At 44.7% G+C, this 24,041-nt stretch overlaps 1 protein-coding gene across 2 annotated transcripts in view; it reads left to right on the forward strand.

Moving 5' to 3' along the window:
- ephb1 (EPH receptor B1) overlaps window positions 1-24,041 on the forward strand; it is a 238,357-nt gene that overhangs the window by 67,884 nt on the left and 146,432 nt on the right. For both annotated transcript variants that reach the window (XM_080778273.1, XM_080778272.1), the window contains exon 2: window positions 3,642-3,706. In XM_080778273.1, the coding sequence (XP_080634399.1) occupies window positions 3,642-3,706 (65 nt within the window). The remainder of the gene's footprint in view (window positions 1-3,641; window positions 3,707-24,041) is intronic.

The following is a 24,041-nucleotide window of genomic DNA, read 5'->3' on the forward strand; positions in this document are numbered from 1 at the left end:
GTGTGTCCACTCTCAGAGACGACTCACAGAGTCAAACTAACACTGGGGATTTTGCTATGCAGTGCAAGGAATCATCAATCCACAGTATGCTGACGTTGATGAGACAGACAGACAGCTTTATTTACTGACACGTCATAGACTGTTATTCCAAAGGTAACACATTTATCTATCATTAATCTATCAATAAAGGTAAAAAGCCAAAGACAAATCTAAAAAAAGATGTACAGACTACAGAGAACTCGTGACCATTCACCCGCCTGTTATTAGGATTTGTTGTCCGTCGAAATGCACTGATCCAAAAATAAATAAAAAATAAAGCTAAATAAATGAGTGAACATGATCAGAGAGAGTTGTGTTCAACTCCCTGCAGTGCCAGCCAGCACAGAGTAGACAGGTGTGTGGCCACTGAGCAGTGTCCGTACAGACAGTTGTGTGAGTGGTGTGGCATGACGCCGATCACCCCCGCTGCTGCTAATAACCATTTAGCATCCGCCATTTGCTCATCTGCTCTTCTGTTATTCATGCTAATGGTTGGGATTAGATCACATGACACAGCTGATGCTCGCCTCCCATGGGGCTCTGACCTTCTCTTCTGCCTCTCTCTCTCTCTGTCTCTGTCTCTCTCTCCTCTCTACCTCTGTCGGTCACCTTGTGCTACAGTTTTCTCTCCTCTCTTTTCCCTAAAAAGGAAGAAAGGAGAGGGAAAAAAATCCTGTGTAAACGGCCCAGCGAATACCGGTGTGATTTGACTAAAGCCGCTGTGATTTCCCCAGAGGAAGGCCTGACAGTCCCCACAGTGCCAGACCAGCACTTAGAGCTGTTTCACACTCCTCTCGCTGCAGCTGACAGCAGTCAGGCAGGCTGGAGCTGGTTGGCTGGCTGGCTGTGGGAGCCAGGCGGAGGGAATGATCTGAAGGAAATTGAAATAGTCTGATGGAAGCCTGGTGTGAACAAAGCTGTCACTGTATAGAAGAACATGGGAGATTGGTCTCTGTGCTGCCTTCGCGCACGTGTGTGTGAGACTGCGCACACACCTTTGATTGCGCAACACATCTGTACATTACAGTGTGTGTGTAATTGGCCCATGGACAGTTTCCACAGGAAGTGGACATTCAGGATGAAAGACATTCACTCCCTTTCCTGGCTGTAGCTTGTCGCTCATCCTCTGTATACCATTTATTTTTTCACCCCTAACCCTAACACCCCTCCGACGGACAACACGCCTCGAGGGACTTTCAACACATCGCCGTGAGTTTGGCTAGATCCCAAGCCTATATATCGGCAGTCGTGGGCGTTATTGTTTTGTTGAGATGATGGAAGATTATAGGCCAGGAGGTTTCTGCCTTTTGCACGTCCGCTGGTTTTGTCTTTACATTGAAGCGGGGGAGTGAGTTGTACCAAATCCCACAAGATAGTTGATGTTGTCTTATAGCAGTCAGCCGTGTGGGCTGCTTGATAACGGATAACGTCCACTGCCCAGGACACAACAACCACTGTACAGCGCTGTGTTTTTCACTTGTTCCGTGCTTATGCTGGTGCCGATCACTGGCCTTTATGACACAGCATTTATCCCACACCGTAAAAGCCTCTGAGTCTACAAATGGACCAGCCTGCATTCATTTGGTTCCATTTTGTACACTCACAACACTCAGATTTGACTGTGTACTCTGTGGGCTCTAGCTCTTCCTATTAGTGTAGTACGAGGCGTCAAAAAACAGCTATGAGAGTCCAAACTATGAGAAAATGATGGGGTTCAACATTTCCAGACCCCCACCCCGGTTCTGGGGGGGGGGGTCATCTATTTGGGTCATCTATTTTGGGATACTGTATGTCCAGCTTTGAGGGTTTGTGTAAACACAGATATTGTGTAAACACAAACATTGAAGACGAAGTATGAGGACGCAAATTGTGATTGGCCCGCAATGAGATGATGTATGATTAGAGCGGCCCTCACTTCCCACGGGTGTGATTTTATTGTATTTTTATCATCTCCACATACACAACAAACACACACAACCAGGTGTACATGGGGGCTGTGGACACCAACACAACAACACACACAATCAGGTGTACATGGGGGCTGTGGACACCAACACAACAACACACACACAACCAGGTGTACATGGGGGCTGTGGACACCAACACAACAAACACACACAACCAGGTGTACATGGGGGCTGTGGACACCAACACAACAACACACACAACCAGGTGTACATGGGGGCTGTGGACACCAACACAACAACACACACAACCAGGTGTACATGGGGGCTGTGGACACCAACACAACAACAGACACAACCAAGTGTACATGGGGGCTGTGGACACCAACAGATAGTGAAATATGCCCTGGTCTGCTCTCGCTAAGACGGAGGGCCGGAGGCAGATGATAAACTATCCGTTACAGGAGGAAAATTATGAATTTATCATGACACCTATGAGGAGGCTGCCATGTCAACTGGCTCATCAATCTGTGTGTGTGTGTGTGTGCGTGTGTGTGTGTGTGTGTGTGTGACTGTGTGTGTGTGTGTGTGTGTGTGTGCGTGTGCGTGTGCGTGTGTGCGTGCGTGCGCGGCAAGAGAAGCCTTTGGCTCGTAGTAAATCTAGTCGTCACTTTTCTTTTCTTTTCTTACCTGGAGCAATATCAGGTTCCTCTCATTGTGCCAACGAGGCAGAGATTAATCAGACACAGGCCTGACAAACTCCTTGGGAGATCTGCCAAGCCTATTTGTCTACGGAGCTTCACAGAGGGTTTAGCAAGGCTGGAGGAAGAATGGAGGCCGAAAGATGACTGTAAAGAATATGTCCTTTCATGTCCCTCTTTTTCACTGTAGTAGATAGTTGACAGACGGATGAAAGGGTTTCTCACCATTTACAACAGATGTTGAGCTTAAAATATTCCTCGATCTTCTCAACTCTTGCTGTCTTGGTATTCAGTTTAGAAGTGTTCAGTTTAATCGCGCATACACCAGGTTTTCCTCTGTGTAACATTGCCAGTGAATCAATTGCAATAGCAATGATTTTTCCAAAGAGAAATGTCTTTGTGTATTGTCTTACTATTAATATGGGTGGAGAACTTAGCATTGTGGACCCAACAATGCAGTCTAGCGTGGATGTGTCCAGCGTTTGACCTGCCTGCCTATAGCCTTGGAGGGCTCCACGTGACAGACAACTGTTGCTGGGAAACAAACAGCATGGCAAAGAGCACCACTCACACACACCCATTAGACATGAGTATAGACACACACACACACACACACACACACACACACACACACACACACACACACATGCATGCATGCACACGCACACAAAGCTCAGCAATTCAATTGCAGGCTGAGACAAGAGACCTTCAAACATTTCCTTCCAACAAAGTGCCATGGCTTTGTTCTGGGGTGTCTCGTCTAGCAGAATGCTGCGGAGATGGATGAGAAGTCGGGGGAAGGACTCGTCTCCTCTCTGTTCGTCAGCGATAGTGTCAAGTGCTCGTTGGACAGAAACGCCGGGGCTTAAATGCAGTTCAACTCGGTGGAATGACACTCCAAACGGCTTTCTGAAACTAACCCCTTTCTCTCTGTTCTGCCAACCCCACCCCTCTCTCTCCCCCTCTCTCTCTCTCTCTCTCTCTCTCTGTGCTGCAGAGACAGTGATGGACACGCGGGTGGCCACAGCTGAACTCGGGTGGACGGCGTATCCAAACTCTGGGGTGAGTTGATTGCTGCCAAAGCACACGTGCACACACACACACACACACACACACGTGTACTGCAGTTCCACTGTGTTATGCAATTATGGCAATTACGGTGCACAAAATGCAGTGTTTAACTTTCCGCCTCACTTTTAGCCACTTAACCCATTAAGACCTGAGGATCAGATTCTACAAAAGATTTTTCAAAAAGGTTCATAAAAAGAAGATCAAAAAGATGTTCACAGCGCTGCGTGAATTGACACGCTGTGAGCTTTTTACATCTGCACATTTTTAAATAGCCAACCCAAAAATCTAAAATGATATGATGTTTTTTAAATTGACACTAATTAGCCTGCGGACCCTCATTAGAAAAGATATGCCATAGACCCCCATAAGAGAAGATTTTTACAGCTCTAGCAGTGATTCTCAACCCGTTTAATTTCAAGGACTCCCAGTTTGACATGCATATTAGTCTACAGACCCCATTTAATGGCATTCCTATCTCTGGGACTCAAATTTATATCGTAGAATCAATGTTAACTCTGGGAGTGTACAAATGGAACTAAATGGTTCCAAACTATCATTTAGCTGGGGCCTCCAGGGGCCTACTATACTACCACCCTTAGTGGTAGTATAACAGGGACGATGGGGTTCATGTGGTTATAAACATCTTATCGTCACTGTACTGACCTGCCAGACATTAGATGGACAAACAGAGGTGGAATAACAGGTAGCTTGGTAAGGCAACAGACGGGCCGACAGACAGGAAGGGGGTGCGGTCTTAACTATCGGCCCTTGCAGCCCCCCTGGGGGGTGGGGGAGTATTATGGGTATTATTTTCTCGCCGTCCCTGTTCATAATTACTTAATGGCGTAATGGGGTCCACTTAAGCTGCAGAAGAGCTTACCTAAGTCCCGGTAAATGGATGCTTGGGGGCGGGGGGGGGGGGGGGGGTATAACGCAACCGTAATGATACTGTAATGATACATTTATGTGAAGGAAGTATTAGACTGAAACAAGAAAGGAGGAGCGGAGAGGAGGAACGGAGGAAACTCAGGTTATCAGTTATTTTGTTTCATCGTCGTAACGGAGACAATTTTACGACCAGGTTGCGTCCGTGCAAGTTCCTGCCCACCAACGCGGAGAGACTGGGGTTCGAATACCCGTAACTCCTACAGGTTGGTCGGGGCTGCTGTTCAGCAGTGGTGGTGGTGGGGAGGAAGTACATTTACTTAAGTACTCTACTTAAAATATTGAGGCTATTAGCCCGTCACTAAACCCCACCCCAAAAAGCGATTGTCCAATGCCAATCCAAATAGTTTAGCAACGGTTGCTATGCAGGTCAGGCTTTCTTCGCTGCTAACGTGCCTATTGGACAAGGATGGGTTGGGGAGGGACTTAGTGAAGGGCTAATTATACTTTACTTGAGTGTTTCCAATTTCCAACACTTTTACTTCTACTCCACTACATCTCAGAGGGAAATATTGTACTTTTTCTTCACTACATGTATTTGAAAACTTGAATTACTTGTTACTTTGATTATTATTACAAAACATACATTAAACACTTCAGCCCTATATACATTTCAGCCATTTGAAAATAGCAGATCTGCAAGCTCACAATGCGTCGCATAGCGGCACATTGTGAGCTTGTAGATCTGCTATTTTCAAAATATTTGCATACATTTGAAAACTTGAAATAGCACATGATTCTGCATACTTTCTACTTTGATACATTTTGATGCCAATGCATACTTTTACTCAAGTACATGTTTGGCTTTTATCTAGTATTAAGTAATTTTTCCAGCAGTGCTGTTCAGCAGGGAGTGGACCTATAGGAGAGGTTGATGGTCAGTGCTGTTCAGCAGGGAGTGGACCTATAGGAGAGGTTGATGGTCAGTGCTGTTCAGCAGGGAGTGAACCTATATGAGAGGTTGATGGTCAGTGCTGTTCAGCAGGGAGTGGACCTATAGGAGAGGTTGATGGTCAGTGCTGTTCAGCAGGGAGTGGACCTATAGGAGAGGTTGATGGTCAGTGCTGTTCAGCAGGGAGTGGACCTATAGGAGAGGTTGATGGTCAGTGCTGTTCAGCAGGGAGTGGACCTATAGGAGAGGTTGATGGTCAGTGCTGTTCAGCAGGGAGTGGACCTATAGGAGAGGTTGATGGCGTGGCGTATTTCCTTACTGTCTGCTGTAAAGAAGCATCTGGCCACTTTAAGTGCATCAGAGCGGACACGTGGTTGTCTATAGACACTCTTCCCTAGACCAAACAGTAGCGCAGCCAGCAGTGACGGGCACTATACACATAGTGGAATTGACATAACGACTACATTTGACTGGGGAGATGAAAAATGAATAGGAAATTATTTAGAGTGTTCAGGTCTGGCCTCACACACATTAAAAGGATGCGGGGAAAACTGCAGAGTCCGCGAAATGGTAACAACGTTGCCGCTTGGGTTTTTTCTTTTTTTTACCTCGTCGAACCCTTGTGTCGGAAGAAAGCTTGTCCTACTAAACTAACCAGGCTTTTAATGGCGAACGCATGAATTCAAAGCTGTTCCGCTCAGCGCAGTCACTCAATGAAAAGCTTTGAATGTACTGCGCCCGCGTCTCCTTACATAATGCAGGGTGAATCATGCAGTCGAAGACAGTCAAGGAGGCCAGTGGTTGTAACCGGCACGTTCTGGCTCCTTGGCTCTTTATGAGGCGTTTTACATGCATGCGCTGCACTGTAAGGTTCAGAGGCTCTTTAATGCTCCGAGGAGCATGGCTTCGCCATGTGTGGCTGACACTCTAATTTAGAGAGGGCACGAACAAATGAGAAGAGGCTAAATGATGCTCTTGTCCTCCGGAATAGCAGCCTTCTAAGAATACACTGTACTATATTACCCTTGGGGGGGGGGGGGTGTGTGTGTGTGTGTGTGTGTGTGTGTGTGTGTGTGTGTGTGTGTGTGCGCGCGCATAATCCAGGGTCATCTCCAGCCATGTGTTAAATAAATTCATCACCTGGGTTTGCCGGCTCATTTTCAACTGAAGTTGGAAAGAATACAAAACTAGATGGATCACCCGGGAAGCATAAGCCAGTCGATACTGTATTTTTTTTTTTTTTATTACATTCAGATCTTGGTCTTTGTGAATATATCTAGCTATGTGTAGGTACTGTATATGATAAAGAGAATGAGTAACTGCTCTGGTGAACAAAATAGTCCTGTTTGGACACTGAGCCAAAGTGTGATTTATTATTATAAATAAGGATACATTTAACTAAGCAAACATTGGCATGGTATGTGTCTGTTGACTGTGTGAGGACTGCTCTTTAAAACCTATTTTGGGCGGGAACCCCTTTTGGTGTTTTAAACATTATGTTTATAATTTAGCTATTGAAAAATAGCTCAAGCTCATAGCACGCCACAGAGTGGCGCGCTACGAGCTTGTAGGTCTGCTATTTTTGAAAAAACATGAACATGTGGTGCAACGCTTTGAATATATACTCTGGTCCCTGAAACAACACATTTTCAGATGGGGGTCAGCGGCCAATTTCATATATTTTTGGGGGTCCTTGACATGAAATATCGAGAACCACTGATATAGAAACATGAGGTTTTTCAGAAAGAAATGACATTTTAAAAAAGTAAATTTCGACGTCAGGCCTAAATGGGTTAAACCCTTAAAGCACCGCCAGGCCTACAGGTGCTCAAGATCAGACCAAGGTTATTATAGCTTATTTTTCCAGTTTTCATTCGTTTTTATTTTGTTTTCAATTTCAGTTCTGTTGTAGGAGAAATCTTTTCCACACCCAGAAATAGGGCCTGAGGAAGGGTCCGGAAGGACCGAAACGTTGCTTCATTAAATAAGACAATACTCATGTGCCGAGCAGATATACACAGTGTGCAGGTGTACCTTATTGCTTTCATGAATTTCAGTTCCGTAAAAATGTTTTAGACTACTAGTTAGTTAAATTTGTATATGTTGAAAAGGCTTAGATTTAGAGTATATAGGGTCATTCACACTGAGTAAAGTGGATGCCAGAGTTCACACTGACTATAAAATGTTAAAATGTTGAACGATATAGTTATTATCGTTCGTTTTAGTCAAGCTAACAAAAATTGTGAAAATAACAAACATCAGTGATGAGTTGTGAGCTTGTAGATAAGCTATTTTGAAGGTTTTGTATTTGGGCATATAGCCTGCAGAGCTAAAGAGAAATATTGGGAGGACAAGACAAAGACAAATACGTAAATTTTCTCTTTGATTTGATTGACTTTTAGTTATTTTTGTAATAATAGAGTTTCACTCAGTTATTAGTTTTTTTTGTACAGCCTTGTTATTTAACTGTAATGGCCCTGGGTCACAGCAGATGGCTCTGTCCACAAGGTACCTATATAACAGAACCCAAAGAAAGGACAAACACTGTCGGAAAGTGGGAAGGCCATCAACACATGCTGACAAGCCTCACCCTCTGGGTATGCATGCCATGGGCCACTGAAGGTCGCTAGCTGTGTCCTGCCCCCTTTTAATTGGTTCCTTTGCTCCCAGATAAACACCTGAATTTCACCACATCATCCCCGACAACCATGTTCGACAGCCGAGTGTCATCTATAATTCCTTCGGCAGTGAAGTCGCTCAAGGTGACATTTTCAGTGCTGGTGGCATTTTAGTTTGTGCAGCTACAGCACTATAGGGCTGATGACAGTTATCAGCCCTAGCCTAGGGCTGATGACAGTTATCAGACCTAGGGCAGAGAGGCATATCACCCTCCCTGTCCTTTAACGACTCACACAATTGTGATAAATACCAGTATATTGTCGCTGTCGGGTGGAAACCAAAACTGTCCCTTTTTTATTGTTAAAAAAACATTTAGAAATACTGAAAATAGCCGTTTGTATAAAATGAGGACATGTCTAATTCAGTATTTCTTCATTGTTAGTTTAGTAAGTAATTGATAAATCACCCTGAATGGGTTTATTTTTGCAATATTGGTCCCTTAATGGTCACTGTTTATAACCCAGCACACATGGCTATTTACTAGATAGATCAATAAAAATGATTTTATTGATTTAAAAATGAAAAACTGATTCTATTGTGCATTCATGAAAATGAAAGCGATATTACCACTTGCAGCCGTAATGAAAAATATGCTTTTATTTATACACAATAAATAAATACCAACTTATTTTGACCTGCAAGAGGTCTTCTTCATGGTATGAAGACCTCTTGCCAGGTCGAAACTCTCTTTATAAATAATTAAATGTGTTGTATCGTGGCTACGAGCAGTGTGGCCTATTCTTTCATTTTGATGCCTGTACTGTTTGTTTGTTTGCCTGAAACTGCATGTATAACCACAACAACAACAACCTGTAGCCTTATGAGATATATATATATATATATATATATATATATATATATATATATATATACCTTATAATTCATGTAAACCCTTTAAAACCGGGAAAGCTTCAGTGTCATTTTAAATTATAACCACTTACTGTATGACCACCATCACTTTATACTTTTTTTTTTTTTTAACTTTGTTTTTATTTCAGTTTAGGCAACTTCACAGAATTACAAGTATACATTTTTCTTACAACTGATCTTTTTTTTTCACAACCTCAGCTGCATACTTTCACAGGATATATAAATGATACACTCATACACACAAACAACTTCACATACATTTACAAGTACTCACAAACAAAGAAAACAAAACAACAAAAAATACAGGTATACAGCGAGACAAAAACGACAGAGCGACGGCAACAATGGGAGGTAAACAATACTGGGAACAGACATACTGGAGATGGAGGAAGGTGTATGGGTACACCAGAAGGTCTGAAGAGAAGTGTATGGGTTACTCAAGATTCCGAAAGCCTGCTACCTCGACAGTAGAGGCAGAACAGGACTCCATCTTTTACTAAATATGTTTGGTTGAAGCCTCAGGGCATAAGTAATTTGTTCCATCTGGTAGATGTCCCATATTTTTTCCACCCACATACTGTATGTTGGTGGGGCTGGTTTCAGCCATTTAATTGTAATACATTTGATGGCCGCTGTAAGCAGCACATGCAATAAATATATTTTGGCTCTACTCTCCAGACCTTCCGGTACCACTCCCAACAACATTACTGTGGGATCCTCTGGGATGTTTTGACCAAAAACTTCTTCTAGTGCTTCAGACACCTCTCTCCAGAATGTTCTCAATTTGGGGCATGTCCAAAATATATGAGTGTGATTCCCGATATGTGCTCCACAGTCCCTCCAGCATCTATTTGAATGATCTGGACCCATTTTGGCCACTATATGAGGCGTCCTGAAAAATCTAGATATTACTTTCCATTTAAATTCTCTCCAAGTATTTGAGTTAGTTACCAGGTGCGCTTCACTACATACCTCTTCCCACGTATCCGTTGTTACTTCTATACCTAATTCAGCCTCCCATTTCTCTTTTATATACAGTGTATTATTTGGGCAAAGGTCCAAGAAGACTTGGTAGAATTCCTTGATTACCTTGCCATCGCCAAATTCAAATTTGAGCAACAGCTCCTCAATAGGAGTGGGTTTCATGGCCCTCTCCCAGTCCTTATGTTTTGTTAGAAAGTCTCTCAGTTGCAAATATCTGAAAAAATTTGTCCTTGGGAGCCCGAATTCAGTCCGTATCTGTTCGAATGATTTAAGACCATCCTTATTAACTAATTGGTGTATGCTGGTTAGGCCGAATTCTGTCCAATTCCTGAATCCGCACTTTATACTTTTTAAACTCAAATCTTTGCTTCTGGTGGTCCCTGGAAGAAAACATTTTTATATGGGGGTCCGCGACCAAATCCATATCATTTTGGGGGTCCGCGACATGAAAACGTTTGAGATCCACTAATAAAGCAAACGTACGTTTTTTCAGAAATAATAACTGATTTAGAAGACATTATTCAGCCTTTAAAATGAAGCAGGATGGAGTTGACAGAACCGTGTATTGTTCTATTGGAAAGCTGCCATTGAGGACAAAGGCTAATGTCACACAGAGTGAACACTGTCTGCATTAGGACTGCATTTGTACAGTGAGTGGAGAACAAACAATAACACCATTAACAGTGATCTGTCAAATCTCTCCATCCATGGCAGGTTACTGTATACAGTACATGCACTGTTAGAGACCACAATTATGCTTGTCGCCATGCGTGTGTTACAGTAGTAAGTGCGTTTGTGCGTTAATGAATGCGTACACGGTCATACAGTACACCTAAAAAATATTTGACACTTTTTATTTGGTAAATAAAAATAAACATTTACAGAGTGATACGGGTGCTAACGTGTTGTAAAAAGGCCATTTTGCAGCTATGAATACCGGTGTGCCTTGGAGACTCTGACTTGCCCTTTGGTGTGCCCTGTGGGCAAACCACTGGTTTATGCATGGTTTCATCTATATTTCATATTTATCACGCACAACGGTTACAATGCTCACAGCCGAATCCCTCATGCACCGTACTGCTCCCACAAGAGCTGAGCCTTTTCCGACAAATTACCATTTGTTGCAGTAAAAAAGTCTCTCAAAGACTTTGATGCATATCTGTGCCTGAATCGCATTCATTCCTGATGGCACTAAATGTGTGTCATTTGCAGTGTCCTTATTTTCAGGGTAGGAAGATTTTATCACATTTATCACTGCCTTTTTAAAGAGGCTCCAAGTTGTGTTTATGTGAGTGGTTCTCAAACTGGGGTCCAGGGACCCTCATGGTTCCTTGAGGGGGTTCCAAACAGGTTACAGGTCTGTAACTCAGAGCGTACAGATGGAACCAAATGGACCCTTACGGGCTCATTTGGTTCCATTCGTACGCTCAGAGTTATGGGGGTCTGTGAAATAAAATAAAAGTTTATGAGAACCACTATTTTATGTGATTAATTGGAAACTGCTCTTAGGTGCTGTGCCTAGCTTCTCCTTGCAGAGGACAAAAAAACGAATCATACGGACAACCTACCAAAGTAGGTAGAGACCACTACGCTGCTTTTTCCACCGACTCATTCAGTTTGGCAAAGCCTCAGGCGTTTAGGAGGCTGTAGTCAGTGTTGAATGTGTTTTTTATTTTAGTTAGGTCCTTGTATGGGGTTCACACACACACATGGAGAGATAGAGAGAGAGAGAGAGAGAGATAGAGACAGATCTGCTGCAGGCAGAACACGCTTACTCACTGGAGGAACTTGTGGCACAGCTCAGCTGTCTTGACCTTGCTGGTGGAGGTTTTTTTGCTTCTTTCTTGCTGCACACATTTGTGTGTTCGTGTGTGCAGGAGCCACATGTGTGCCGATCAGCTCAAGGCTATATTACATACAGGCATAAGACAGGAGGCAAGGTCTTACATGCACTCACACAGACATACTGTATGCACACTTTTCACATCCCTCTCTCTCTCTCTCTCTCTCACTCTCTCTCTCTCTCCCCAACATACACATACAGACACACATGCGCACCCACCTGCACGTTAGATATTCAGCAGAGAAAGGGAAGCCTAGTTTTGACATTGCTAGAGCTGGATTCCTCCAGATTTGCAGTGAGGGAGAGTTTAGGTTGCAATGATGTCAGACACGGTGGGTATTTGCTGGTTGAACCCCGAGGCCTGTAGAGCTGAATGCTTTATTTCAGTTGCACATGCAGTTAAACTGGGACCTCGGTGTAATTGGATTAAGCAGCCTTGACATAGATGGACTGTATCCCACATCTGACTCTCTATATCCCGTCTTAGATAATGAATGTATTGAACGTGAATGCACGGCCATCCGTGGAGCTCGCGGTGGGGGATCCAAACAGGGCAGTTGCCACCCAGTAGCAGTCGCATTTAAATTCAAATGCTGTTCGTTCTCTTATGCACCACTTCTCCAACTCTCAGCGGTTTATCTGACTCGCATGTTACAGAGACGTTTTCATCCCTGCAAATATACCTTCATTCAACCTAGTGTCCTCACTTTGGGCACGTCATAAATGGCGAACATCTTCGAAAACCTTTTTCTTTTAGGTTATGTTTTCCTCTTCCCCAAAATAGCGATAACAGCAAGTCTACTATTTCACCACGCATTGCATCGCAACTCCACACATCAGCTGCATGCTTTACGATAGCAATGTCCACCCTCTAGTTTCCCCTAAAATTACGCCTTTGGATCCAAATAGCCATGATGTTTTAGGGCTGCCGTAACACGCCTTGGTGTTCACAAAGTTGATTGTTTGATCATAGCACGAAGACATACTTTACAGACAATGCTGAACCGCTGTTCTGACCTTGTCTGACAGCTAAGCGATCTTTCTTGATGTGTATTTGTGTGAGTGTGTGCGTGCGTGCGTGCGTGCGTGTGCGTGCGTGACGGTGTGTGAGACATGCATGCATAAAGCGAAAAGGAATGCACATGCACACACTAGTGTATTGTCTTACGTGTAATTTGACACAGCCCATTAATTTCCTTGCGACGCCTACTCCACGGCCAAGAATTTGTACGGACTTGTTGGAGTGTTCGCGTGCGTGAGCGACCTGAAGGGTTAATTTTGATGGAAGACAGAAGTAGCATCATTAGTTCCAGTGAAGATAAACTGAAGGGCATGCGGGGGTCGTACACATGTGGACATGAGCCTGAGATATGCTTGGCTGTGCACCGTGTTGAACACCAAAAATAGCCAATACACCACTCAGAACGTGGCGCAATGTGATTATATTGTGAGCGTGTAGATCAGCTATTTTTTGTGCGCGACACTAGTATGCAACAGAGTATACAATGTGAACTGACTGCATGTGTTTGCACACTCACATATATGTTCTACAGTACGTACAGTATGTTTAGATTAGAATAATGGTGGTTGTGGGTTTTTTGGGCTTGTTTATAAAGCGTAATTTTGCTTATTTGGGCTTGCTGTCTAATGTTGATTAAACCAGTGTTTCTCAAACATGTCAGGGACCCCCATCAGAAATTAATTTTGTGCCATAGTCCCCCCGCCCCCCCCCCCCCCCCCCTACATGATTTGTGTATTTCAAATGTTTCTAATCTATTCCAAATATTTCACCTTTTATTTCAAGATCTTTTGAAAAATGGCGCATTGCTTCGCATTGAGACACGTTGTGAGCTTGTAGAGGCAGAGCTGCTATTTTCAAATACGCCCTGGACACCCACAGGGGGCCTAGTTGCTTCTCTTGGGCTCATTCTCCTTGTTTCTCTCGCACAATCTGGCAACCCTGGGCAGGGGCTCACAAGGCAAGGACGGATGTGACTCCGCATTGTGCTCGCTACATTCACACCTTATTCTCACTTATTTGCAATTATTGCTTCCTTCTTGTTTAGTCTTTCATCCAGTAGATCCTCTGTCTCCGTGTCACTCTGCGTTCTCTCCCTTTCAACATGTTCAGGGTTTCTGTCCCTATTCTCCTCCATCACTGTGAGTCAGTCTCTCTCCGTCTTAGCTCTACACACACACACACACACACACACACACACACACACACACATACACACACACACATGCACGCGTGCGCATGCAGTACAGAAAAGAAAGCGTTCGGCGATGATGAATAAAACATAGAGTCCCAGATAGGCGAGTACCCTCAGACCTTGTCACTCAGCCATGTGACACAGCAGGCACGAGTGATAATGTCAAACGCGTGCGCGCACACACGCAAACGCACATGTGTACATGTGCACCACACATGCATGTAGGGCACACAAGGACTGGGGGAGGGGCATTTTTTTAATCTAAGGAGCAACGGGACGATGGAACGAAGCAACGAAGGAGAGAGAGCAAAAGAAACAACGTTTTCCCTTAGAACTGAGGAAGAGGAGCAAGGAGTGGAAGGCTGATTCCTGGCGTGCTTGCGTCCGTGCGTGCGTACACGCACAGAACAAAAGTGGAGGGGGCCGGACGTGGGGAGGGAGGTGATGGAGACTAGAGGGGTGGGGTGGGTGTATTAGAGTGGGCACAAGAGGCTAGGGTGAAAGGCGGTGGAGGGTTTCAGGAAGGGGTTGGGGGGGTGGGGGAGGTTGGCGTGAGGGATTATTAGGGCCTCTCGGAGTGAGAGGGGCCGATTGTGTGTGAAGAAAAGGCAGAGCGTGGCCCCCGCATTAGCGCGGCCGCCGTGGTTTTGCGTGTGAAAGACGGAGTCTAGGTTAACTCATGTGACTCCTGGAGGTCGCAGACAGAGCTGGCTTATAGGGCACAGAGCTCAGGCGGTTTTGTGTGTGTGTGTGTGTGTGTGTGTGTGTGTGTGTGTGTGTGTGTGTGTGTGTGTGTGTGTGTGTGTGTGTGTGTGTGTGTGTGTGTGTGTGTGTGTGTGTGTGTGTGTGTGTGTGTGTGTGTGTGTGTGTGTGTGTGTGTGTGTGTGTGTGTGTGTGTGTGTGTGTGTGTGGCGGGGGTGTAGGGTCACAGGGGGCGGTAGGTGCTACAGAAAGAGAGAGAGCGGAGTGTGGGGGACAATGGCGGTCGTTGAATTAAGGAGCGGGGGGGCAGGTGTTTAGGGAGACTGCAATGAATGCAAGTCTCATCCACAGTACGGTCACTACGGTAGTAGGGTTAATAGGGTAGGACATTGAGGACGGTGTAGTAGGGTTAATAGGGTAGGACATCGAGGAACCAGAATCGTTCTGTCACAAACCCAAAGCGGTTTTATCACACTGTCGGAGCTGGTACGTCGACTTCACATCTGCTATGCCCATTACAATGTCGGTGGTTTTTTATTTCAAGGACCACCATAACTCTGAGAGTTTACAAATGGAACCGGGTCCATTTGGTCCTTTTTGGTGAGCGGTAAACGGTGAACGCCAACGCGCATGCGCGAAGAGCAAGGAGTATGGTACAGAAGATTGGATTAGTTATGACGTTCCCACACGTACGGTCTAAATGAGTTAAGGAACCCGCCCAAGTAACCAGAGTGTCGCTGGTCCTCACTTTGAGAACCCCTAAAATAAACTGTGTGCAATACCACACAACGATTTCTTAATTAATTTCGCAATCCATAAGGAACCGGTTAAAATCCTAAAGGATCCCAACCCGTGGCGTGTCCAGCGAGGGGGCGCTGACCGGTCAGCCGGGTGTCCGTGTGTGCTCAGCGATTCCTGAAGAACGCCGAGACAGAGAGACGGACCCCGGCCAGACCATCTGGCCATCTGTTGAGCAGACTCATACGGCTTAATTATTAACACACAAACACACACACACACACACACACACACACACACAGTAGATACTATCCACCTGACAGATGGATAGACGGGTATAGGAACAGCCGACGACGGACGGCAGTAGAAGAGAGGCATGGAATGGGGGAAAAATAAGATAAATGCGAAGAGACAAAAGATAGAGGGAGGCTTAATACAGTGCACTGCACAGATAGAGAGAGAGGGCGAGAGATAGAGATGAACACTGCACAGATAGAGAGAGAGGGCGAGAGATAGAGATGAACTTTGACTCCCAAGCTGTAACCAAAATGGAACAAGGAGAGAAAAATGACACTGAGTGTGCTTCAACATTCGCACACATGCTCGCACGCACGCACACACATGCACGCACGCGCACACACGCACACACACCATATACTGTTTACTAGCGATGGCAGAGCTTTTTCCTGTGATTTAGGTGTAGCCACTAGCCAGACTGATGTATTTCCACTGAGTGCAGACATCATCATTTCTGTCCAGAATAAGGACACAAAATCACCCACGTCATAACTCACGCGTGTATGTGAGTGTGCACCGTGCGCGAGTATCTGTGCGCTTGTGTGTGTTTGTGCATCTCTCTCTCTCTGCAAAGCACTTGAATGGAGGCACCAAAAAGGCAACACTTTTTGAATGGCGTACTTTGATTCATGATAAAAACATAATTGACAAAAGGAATTAACTATCAGACTTTGCAGATTATGCCACGCTCAAACTCTTAATCTGTGTGAGCCTTGGGAATTAGTTGCTCAGATGCTGTTTCATATACATTAGCTTGTCAACAAGCACTGAGTGCTATCCTCCAGTCCTATCAGCTTGTAGGGGAGCTTACTTAACACAATCCCCGGCAGGATTAATTAGATAATTATTAGTATATGCCAAGATATCGCCCCGTTCAACCCTTATTTTGAAGATCCAAAACACTGCGACCGGATGTCAACTTAATGGTGTGTGTGTGTGTTGTCTCGACCGGTTGTTCTCTGGCTGGAGCATGAGAAGTACAGGCCGGCGCCATCACTGTGACCACTGGGCTCCGTGCAATAAGCCTTGTTTTGACCAGAAATGCCGAAAGCGTGCATGCACGTGCGTGCGCGCGCACGTGTGCATGCGCATTGAAGATGGCGCAGTCCAGTCTTATGGCTAACAACAGATAGCCATCCAAAGCTAATGTGAGTAGCCTTTCCAGTAGATCGGATCAAACACATTTATACTTGTAACTGAAATAACGTAGCCTATGTATTTTGCCGGTGTCGCTTGTGTTTTGGCGGGCATTGTGTTAATTGCTTCACAGACGAGCTGTCCTCACAAACCTATAGCCAGTGGTCGAAAAAGTACTCAAATGTTTTACTTAAGTAAAAATATCAATTCCATTACAAGTAAATGTGTATAGGGCTGAGGTGTGTTTTGTAATAATCAAAATCTACAAAGTAACTAACTATAGTAACTAAAGCGTTCTAATAATTGTAGTGGAGTAAAAGTACAATATTTGCCTCAGAGGTAGTGGAGTAGAAGTAAAAGTACTGTATTGGAAATACTCAAGTAAGGTACAAATACCTCAAAATTGTACGTAAGTACAGTACTTAAGTAAAGTACATGTACTTTCCACCACTGGCAACGTCTGACAAACGATCCACTCTGGTCTTCCTGAAGCACTCGCTTGTCTTGGCACAGGCAGCGCTTATCTTCTGTTAGACTGGCCGCCTCTTTTGAAGTTCAAGTTGGAGATTCTTGTTGCTGCTTCTGCAGTTTGGCTGATTCCACCTTGTCCGGCAGTTTGGCACTTTGATGCAGCTGTTGGTTATTGCTGGGGCATTGCCAGCACAGGATCTGTCCTGTTTGGCGGTTTGGTGCTTGTTATCTGAGGGAGTGATGACTTCCACAGCCACTTTGGAAATGACAAACAATAGGCCTGTCAGTCACATATAATCACAATTATTTTTGCATAACCGTTTCCATGTTGAACAATGTTCAAATATAAAAAAGAGCATAAATAGCAGATCGACAAGGTTGTTGACCAGCTATTTTTAAAATTTTATAAATGTATTGACCCATTTTGACCTGAGATCAGATTCTAAAAATGTCTTCTACATCCTGACAGTTTTCTGAAAAAGCTATGTTTCTATGTCAGTGGTTCTTCAATTTTTCAAAAATAGATAGATCTGCTATTTTTCAATAGCTAAAGCAGGGGCACGGTGTCACAGTTGGTAGTGCTGTCGCCTCACAGCTAGAAGGTCCTGGGTTCGATTCCCGCTAGGGACGCTGTGGGCACTGGTGGCGTGTTCCCTCCTCCGCGTCATCAGTGCCCATACCCGAGGCGGGGGTTGGCGATAGGGCCTTTCTGTGTGGAGTTTGCATGTTCTCCCCGTGTCCCCTAGGGTAGATAGCCTCACAAAAACATGCCGTAATCCTGGTCTCTAAAACTACCTTCCCCTGGCCAGCCGGGGCGCCTGGGGGAAAGGAACTGGTCGGAATAACGTGTCCCTTCCACGCAGTACGTCCGGCCGGGGAAATTCCCCTCTGTCAGGTGAAAAGAAGCAGCTTGGACTCCTCATGCATAGAAGGAGGCATGAGGTCAGTCCGCTGCCCCCCCAGGTTGGCAGAGGAAGTGTAGCGCCCAGGATTACATTAGATAATTGGCACTGGGTGAAAAGAAAACTGGGTTACAAAATCGTGGGATAAAAATTTAAATTAAAAAAAAAATAGCTAAAGCATAACATAATGCTAACACCAAAAGGGGTTCCCGCCCAAAATGGGTTAAAGATGCCAGTCATGCATTACCATGTATAATTAAGTAAAATAGTTAAATATATACCAAAACAGTGTTAACGGGGTATATTATAGAATATATAAAATATATAGAGTAAGATATATGCGTAATACATATAGGGTTAGCATGCATGGTTAGAATAAATGGAATGTGGTATAGTTAAACTAGCTGCAGATATAGTAAAGATCCATACTGTACATGGCATAAAGCAATATAATTGTAACAGTTCTATAACAGGGACCTTTGTGTGTGTGTGTGTGTGTGTGTATCGTCTCACATAGAGGTAGAAGGCATCATGTGGCAGCATATATGAGACAATTCATTGTAATCATAACTGTATAGGCAGCAGCTTGAGTACAGCTGAAGCAGAGTGCCCCCACAGTCTAATGTCATTTAATGTTACTTCAATCTGTTTTATATTCTCTAAGATGTGCTTGGGATGGGGTGATTCACTGCACCACAATTTGGAAAGCCAAAAACACATTTTTCCACCACTCTTACATGGATGTACAGTATGGCTGTATTGTCTGTTGGCTCTGATATATATGCTCAAGGCTGAACACCCACTGTAGGGAGCTATAGCTCTCCCACCCTGACCGGCTTCGGCGCTGATTCAACATGCAGTAGTCAAGTGATCGGAACTTTTTTTTATTGAGCTCCTAACCATCAGTGTTCTGTTCAATCACCTCAATCTGAGCCTTAATTCAGAGAAAAACGCTGCCATTACCGGAGCCTATATGCAGCTCTTGGTGAGGTCAATAACACAGAGCCGAGCGTTGCCTATAGTGAGGCTATTCTGGGTTAATAATAACCTAATAACTCGTCCCAAGTCATCTTTTAGGCTATGTGTGACTTAAAATTCGTCCAAACACACCCACACACTCACAAGGACTGTGGTGAATATCGCCAAAGAGAACGTTGATATAACATTAATCAGAGTTGTTTCATATTCTGCTGTTTCGCCACAGAACTTACATTATGTAAACGATGCAATTATTGATTTTCCTCCTGTGGATCCCCTCGTGATATTATTTCACCTCCATGATTTTTTCCTTTTTTTTGTCACAGACTGTTAAATAAAAGAAAATAGTGATAGAATTAGGGCAGCAAGGAAACGAAAATCCATCATAACAGCTTCAATGAATTGAATGGGAGAGAAGTGGCTTGAGGCTAAGGCTGTGTGTGGCTGTGTGTGTGTGTGTGTGTGTGTGTGTGTGTGTGTGTGTGTGTGTGTGTGTGTGTGTGTGTGTGTGTGTGTGTGTGTGTGTGTGTGTGTGTGTGTGTGTGTGTGTGTGACTGTGTGTGTGCATGTGCGTGGGCACGCAAGGCCCCTTGCATTAATAATGTGTACCTGCTAGTTCTTCAAGAGGGGCTGCAAAGCTGCCAGAAAAAGAAAAAAACTAAAATGGTAAATCCATTCTTTGTCGTTTCTGCTTCAATTGTTCTGTCTCAGCCTTTTTCTTCCATTGTTCAACTGGCCTGTCTATCAGTCACCGGCTCAGTCTACCTTCTACCCATCTCCATTCCACTTTAATTGTCTTTACCTTCTGTCCTAGATCCCTTTTTCTTTATCTCTTCTTTCTCTCTCTGCCTCTGTCTCTCTCTCTGTCTTTTTGTGAAAAGCCGATAGGGCTATCAGGCTTCGCACGCACGCACGCACGCACGCACGCACGCACGCACGCAAGCACTCACGCACGCACTCACTCACTCACTCACTCACTCACTCACTCACTCACTCACTCACTCTTTTTTTCTCCTCTCCTCTCCTCCCCCCGCTAGTAGCCTCATTGTGGTTTGTCCCTAAACAGCCTCGCCTCGGGCCACGGGGGGCCAGAGAGACCCTGTGGACTGACACCTCTAATTCTACTGTATCTCTGTCTTGTCAGTTTTATACGTTTTGCTTGACAGAAATTATTTTAGAAGTCGTTCTATTTTTTCTCCACACCCCATTTACACACACACACACACACACACACACACACACACACACGCATATTGTTTCTGTCACCCTCCCTTTCTCCTTCCCCTCTGGGAATCTTCATTTCCTTCTCCACACAGGCCTGATAAGGCGTCTGCACCAGCCTCTCCTTTCAGCGTGTATATGCGTCCATAACAGCCAAATCATTTCATCCGTCCTCCTCGAATGACATGAAGAGGCAGTATAGCAGCTGTGTCATTCATGTTTGCACGTGATACAAAGTGTTTTCATTGATTTTCATTCATACCTTGTCGAACGACCAGACAAAACAACAACATACTTTCAATTCAGAAAGCCCATTAGCCCGTCTTTTTTTTCCGTCCCCTGTTGCTACTGTAAACTGAAGGTCTCTGCTGACAATGTGTCAATCTGAAGGTATGTTAGTGGGCATCTCATTGGGTGGCAAGTCGCCAGGTAAACAGACATTTGGCAATTATTTTCCTATTACTAGTGTTTTGATCGATATTTTGCCAAAGAATAAATAAAGTCTAAAATGAACACAAATAACTGCGCGCACACACACACACACACACACACACATTCTTTAGTGACCTTTTTAAATGCCACATGATTAGCAAGTCAATCCAAATACTTGGGACAGAAACAGTGATAGCGGATCATTGATCAATATCTCAATGTTCCAAACCTGTTGCAAATCATCTTACACCTCTATAAAACAGAACAAATAGCTCACAATCAGTTGTCCGCTCATCTTGGAAGAGCAGTTGTTGCCACTGCCACAGTGCCACACTGTTGTTTTGCAGTCACTTTCTTCCAATCAAGCCTTCAAACAGCCTTGGAACATTTCCCATGTGTTTATTCCCGTATCACTAAGCGCAGCCTGTGAAGGATGCGTTCACATTTGCATGATTATAGGCTTTTCATATCCAAGGCTTTATTTTCTATTTCTTATTTTGGTGACATTGCATGTGGTCCCCGTTGCATTAATAACACGCTCGTTTTCCACATCAGCATTCTGGGTGCCGTCAGCACGGGGATGCGGTTGGAATTGCCAGTTTTCTCATAACGCTTTTGTTTTTCTGCCCGGGCGAAAGTCTAAAATGCATTCTCCATATCTAGCCCGCCTTCCCTATATCAGGCTACAGAGGCTGCGTTCATCAGCCCCGCTCTCCGCCGCAGCGGCGTTCTGCAGAAGCAGCGCCAGCCCAGCAAAATTGCTTCAAAGCAACCGGGCGGTGTAATTGAAAATGTGAGTGTTAGTAATGATGTTACAAAAAGAAGCGGCATGGAGGCAGGAGGATGCCCGGGTGAATTGTTGTGCTGAACGGCGCAGCGTTACACTGCACCATTATGCATATCACTTTGAGGACGAAAGGAAAATACATTTCAAAGGCATATGGGAGCATGTAATAAGGCCTAATGGCAAATATTCTATCAGCACAGTACACATCCCACAGGAAATAAACCCACGTGCGCGTATACAGTTCTTAAAATGATGCCCCTGGGGGAATAAAAAGCAAACAAAGCGACAAAAACAATCATCTCGTCCTATGCGATACATATCCTATATACCTGCAGTAAACTCCTCGCTTTGTGGGGTCCGTTTAGTGGCATCGACTACGCATGTATTTACTCGTCGAAGAGCAAGCAAGGCCATCGGCTACACCCTCAACACGAATTCCCAGATGAACCAAATTATTGGGACATGCTCGGTGGTGGCCCCTCCCATTTACACCAGAGCAGGGGTGGTGGCCCCTCCCATTTACACCAGAGCAGGGGTGGTGGCCCCTCCCATTTACACCAGAGCAGGGGTGGTGGCCCCTCCCATTTACACCAGAGCAGGGGTGGTGGCCCCTCCCATTTACACCAGAGCAGGGGTGGGAAACTTTGAAGATGGAGAGCGCCACTATATTTCCATTTCCACACTCTCTCCAGAGGGCCACATTGCATTTTACTGTCGTAGCAAAAATTGCCGATCTACGAGTGTGACGCATTTTGAGCTTTTTGCTATATTTGTATTGAAATCCTGAATTATTTATTGCTATTTTTGAATTGGAATCCTGAAAAATAACCTTTGTGTTTAATTTCTAATGCATTTAATTATAGTTATGTTAACTTTATGAACTAAATACAAACACATTGCCCCCGGGCCACCAGTTGCCCATGCAGAGCATATTGACCTGAAAGTCACACCGATGGGCCGATGGTCAGACAGCCAAACAGCCCAACGGAAGGTAAACGAAACGGAGAGACAGACCCTGGCGTACCAGACGTGACGGCGTTCCGTTGGAGCCGCTCCGAACTGCGTGGACTCGTAATGATGGAGTGGCGGGACGGACAGGGAGTGTTTCAGACGTGGCCATTTCCTCCCCATCCATCACATTCAGCCAGGCGGAACTAGGCCTCCGACCGACGCCTGGCAACAATAATCAGTCCCTGCAAGTGGCCTGACAGCAGCCCCCATTCAATAACACAGCTGATCATGGAATGATAATAATAATCATGCTGACGCATATTTTAAAGGGGGCTGTGTGTGTGTGTGTGTGTGTGTGTGTGTGTGTGAGCATGCGTGCATGCATTTGTGCATATGCGAGCGTGTGTGCATGCGTTTGTGCGTGGGTGAGCATATGCATGCTTGTCTGTAGATGTTGAGGAGTAAAATTAGGCAGTTATGCAGATGTAAATTTGCAAGCACTGTAAAGCACAAAGGTAATAAAGTATAAATGCTTACATCTCAGAAATATGACTTAAAACGCATATTTTGGCAATGTGGAGCATAGCGAATGTACTCTACGGATGAAACGACATTTGACCTAATCATTTTTGCGACGTCAACATTTTGCTGAGGACATGGGGTATTTTTTTTGCCACATTATATTATTGAACTCCTCACATCAGGATAATGTTGAAACTCAGCAATGTTGTCCTTTTTTTAAGGGGGTGCGAGCCGGTGCGACTGCGGTTTCAGGTACTGCGGCGGGTGAACCAACTGTTACTCGTCGGGAATGTCCTTGCTATTGACTTAACGGAGCTCAAGCCAAAAAGGCTCAAATGCAAATGTCCTCATTAAGTCAGTGCGATTCTGCATCGCCTCTGGAAAAGAATAAGCTGCTGGAGTTTTGTGATTAGGGCTCACGATGGGGCTTTGAAGGATGTCAAAAGTATCGTTCAGCAAGGGCATGGAGAGTTCAGTCCCTATCAGCGTCTCACTTTGGACTTTAATCAACTGTCCTACAAGACCTTGGCCCATATGGAAATGCACACCGTTTCTTTTCTCTCTGTCTTTTCATTCCGGCCAATTTAGTGGCAAATGCCATGGTCGTCATATTAAAAAAAAAAACGGATCAGAAGTTAGCGCTTTTTCCCAATGCAATGTTCCGTTGTCGTGGATAACAAATAGGCTCATTATTGAAATGACCGTCCTAAGCCTGCGTTGTGAAAAACAATCTCCCGCCCGCCTCCGCCCACATGTTTCAAG

This window comes from Protomyctophum bolini (genome assembly GCF_963924005.1).
Source record: "Protomyctophum bolini genome assembly, chromosome: 12".
NCBI classification, from domain to species: domain Eukaryota; kingdom Metazoa; phylum Chordata; class Actinopteri; order Myctophiformes; family Myctophidae; genus Protomyctophum; species Protomyctophum bolini.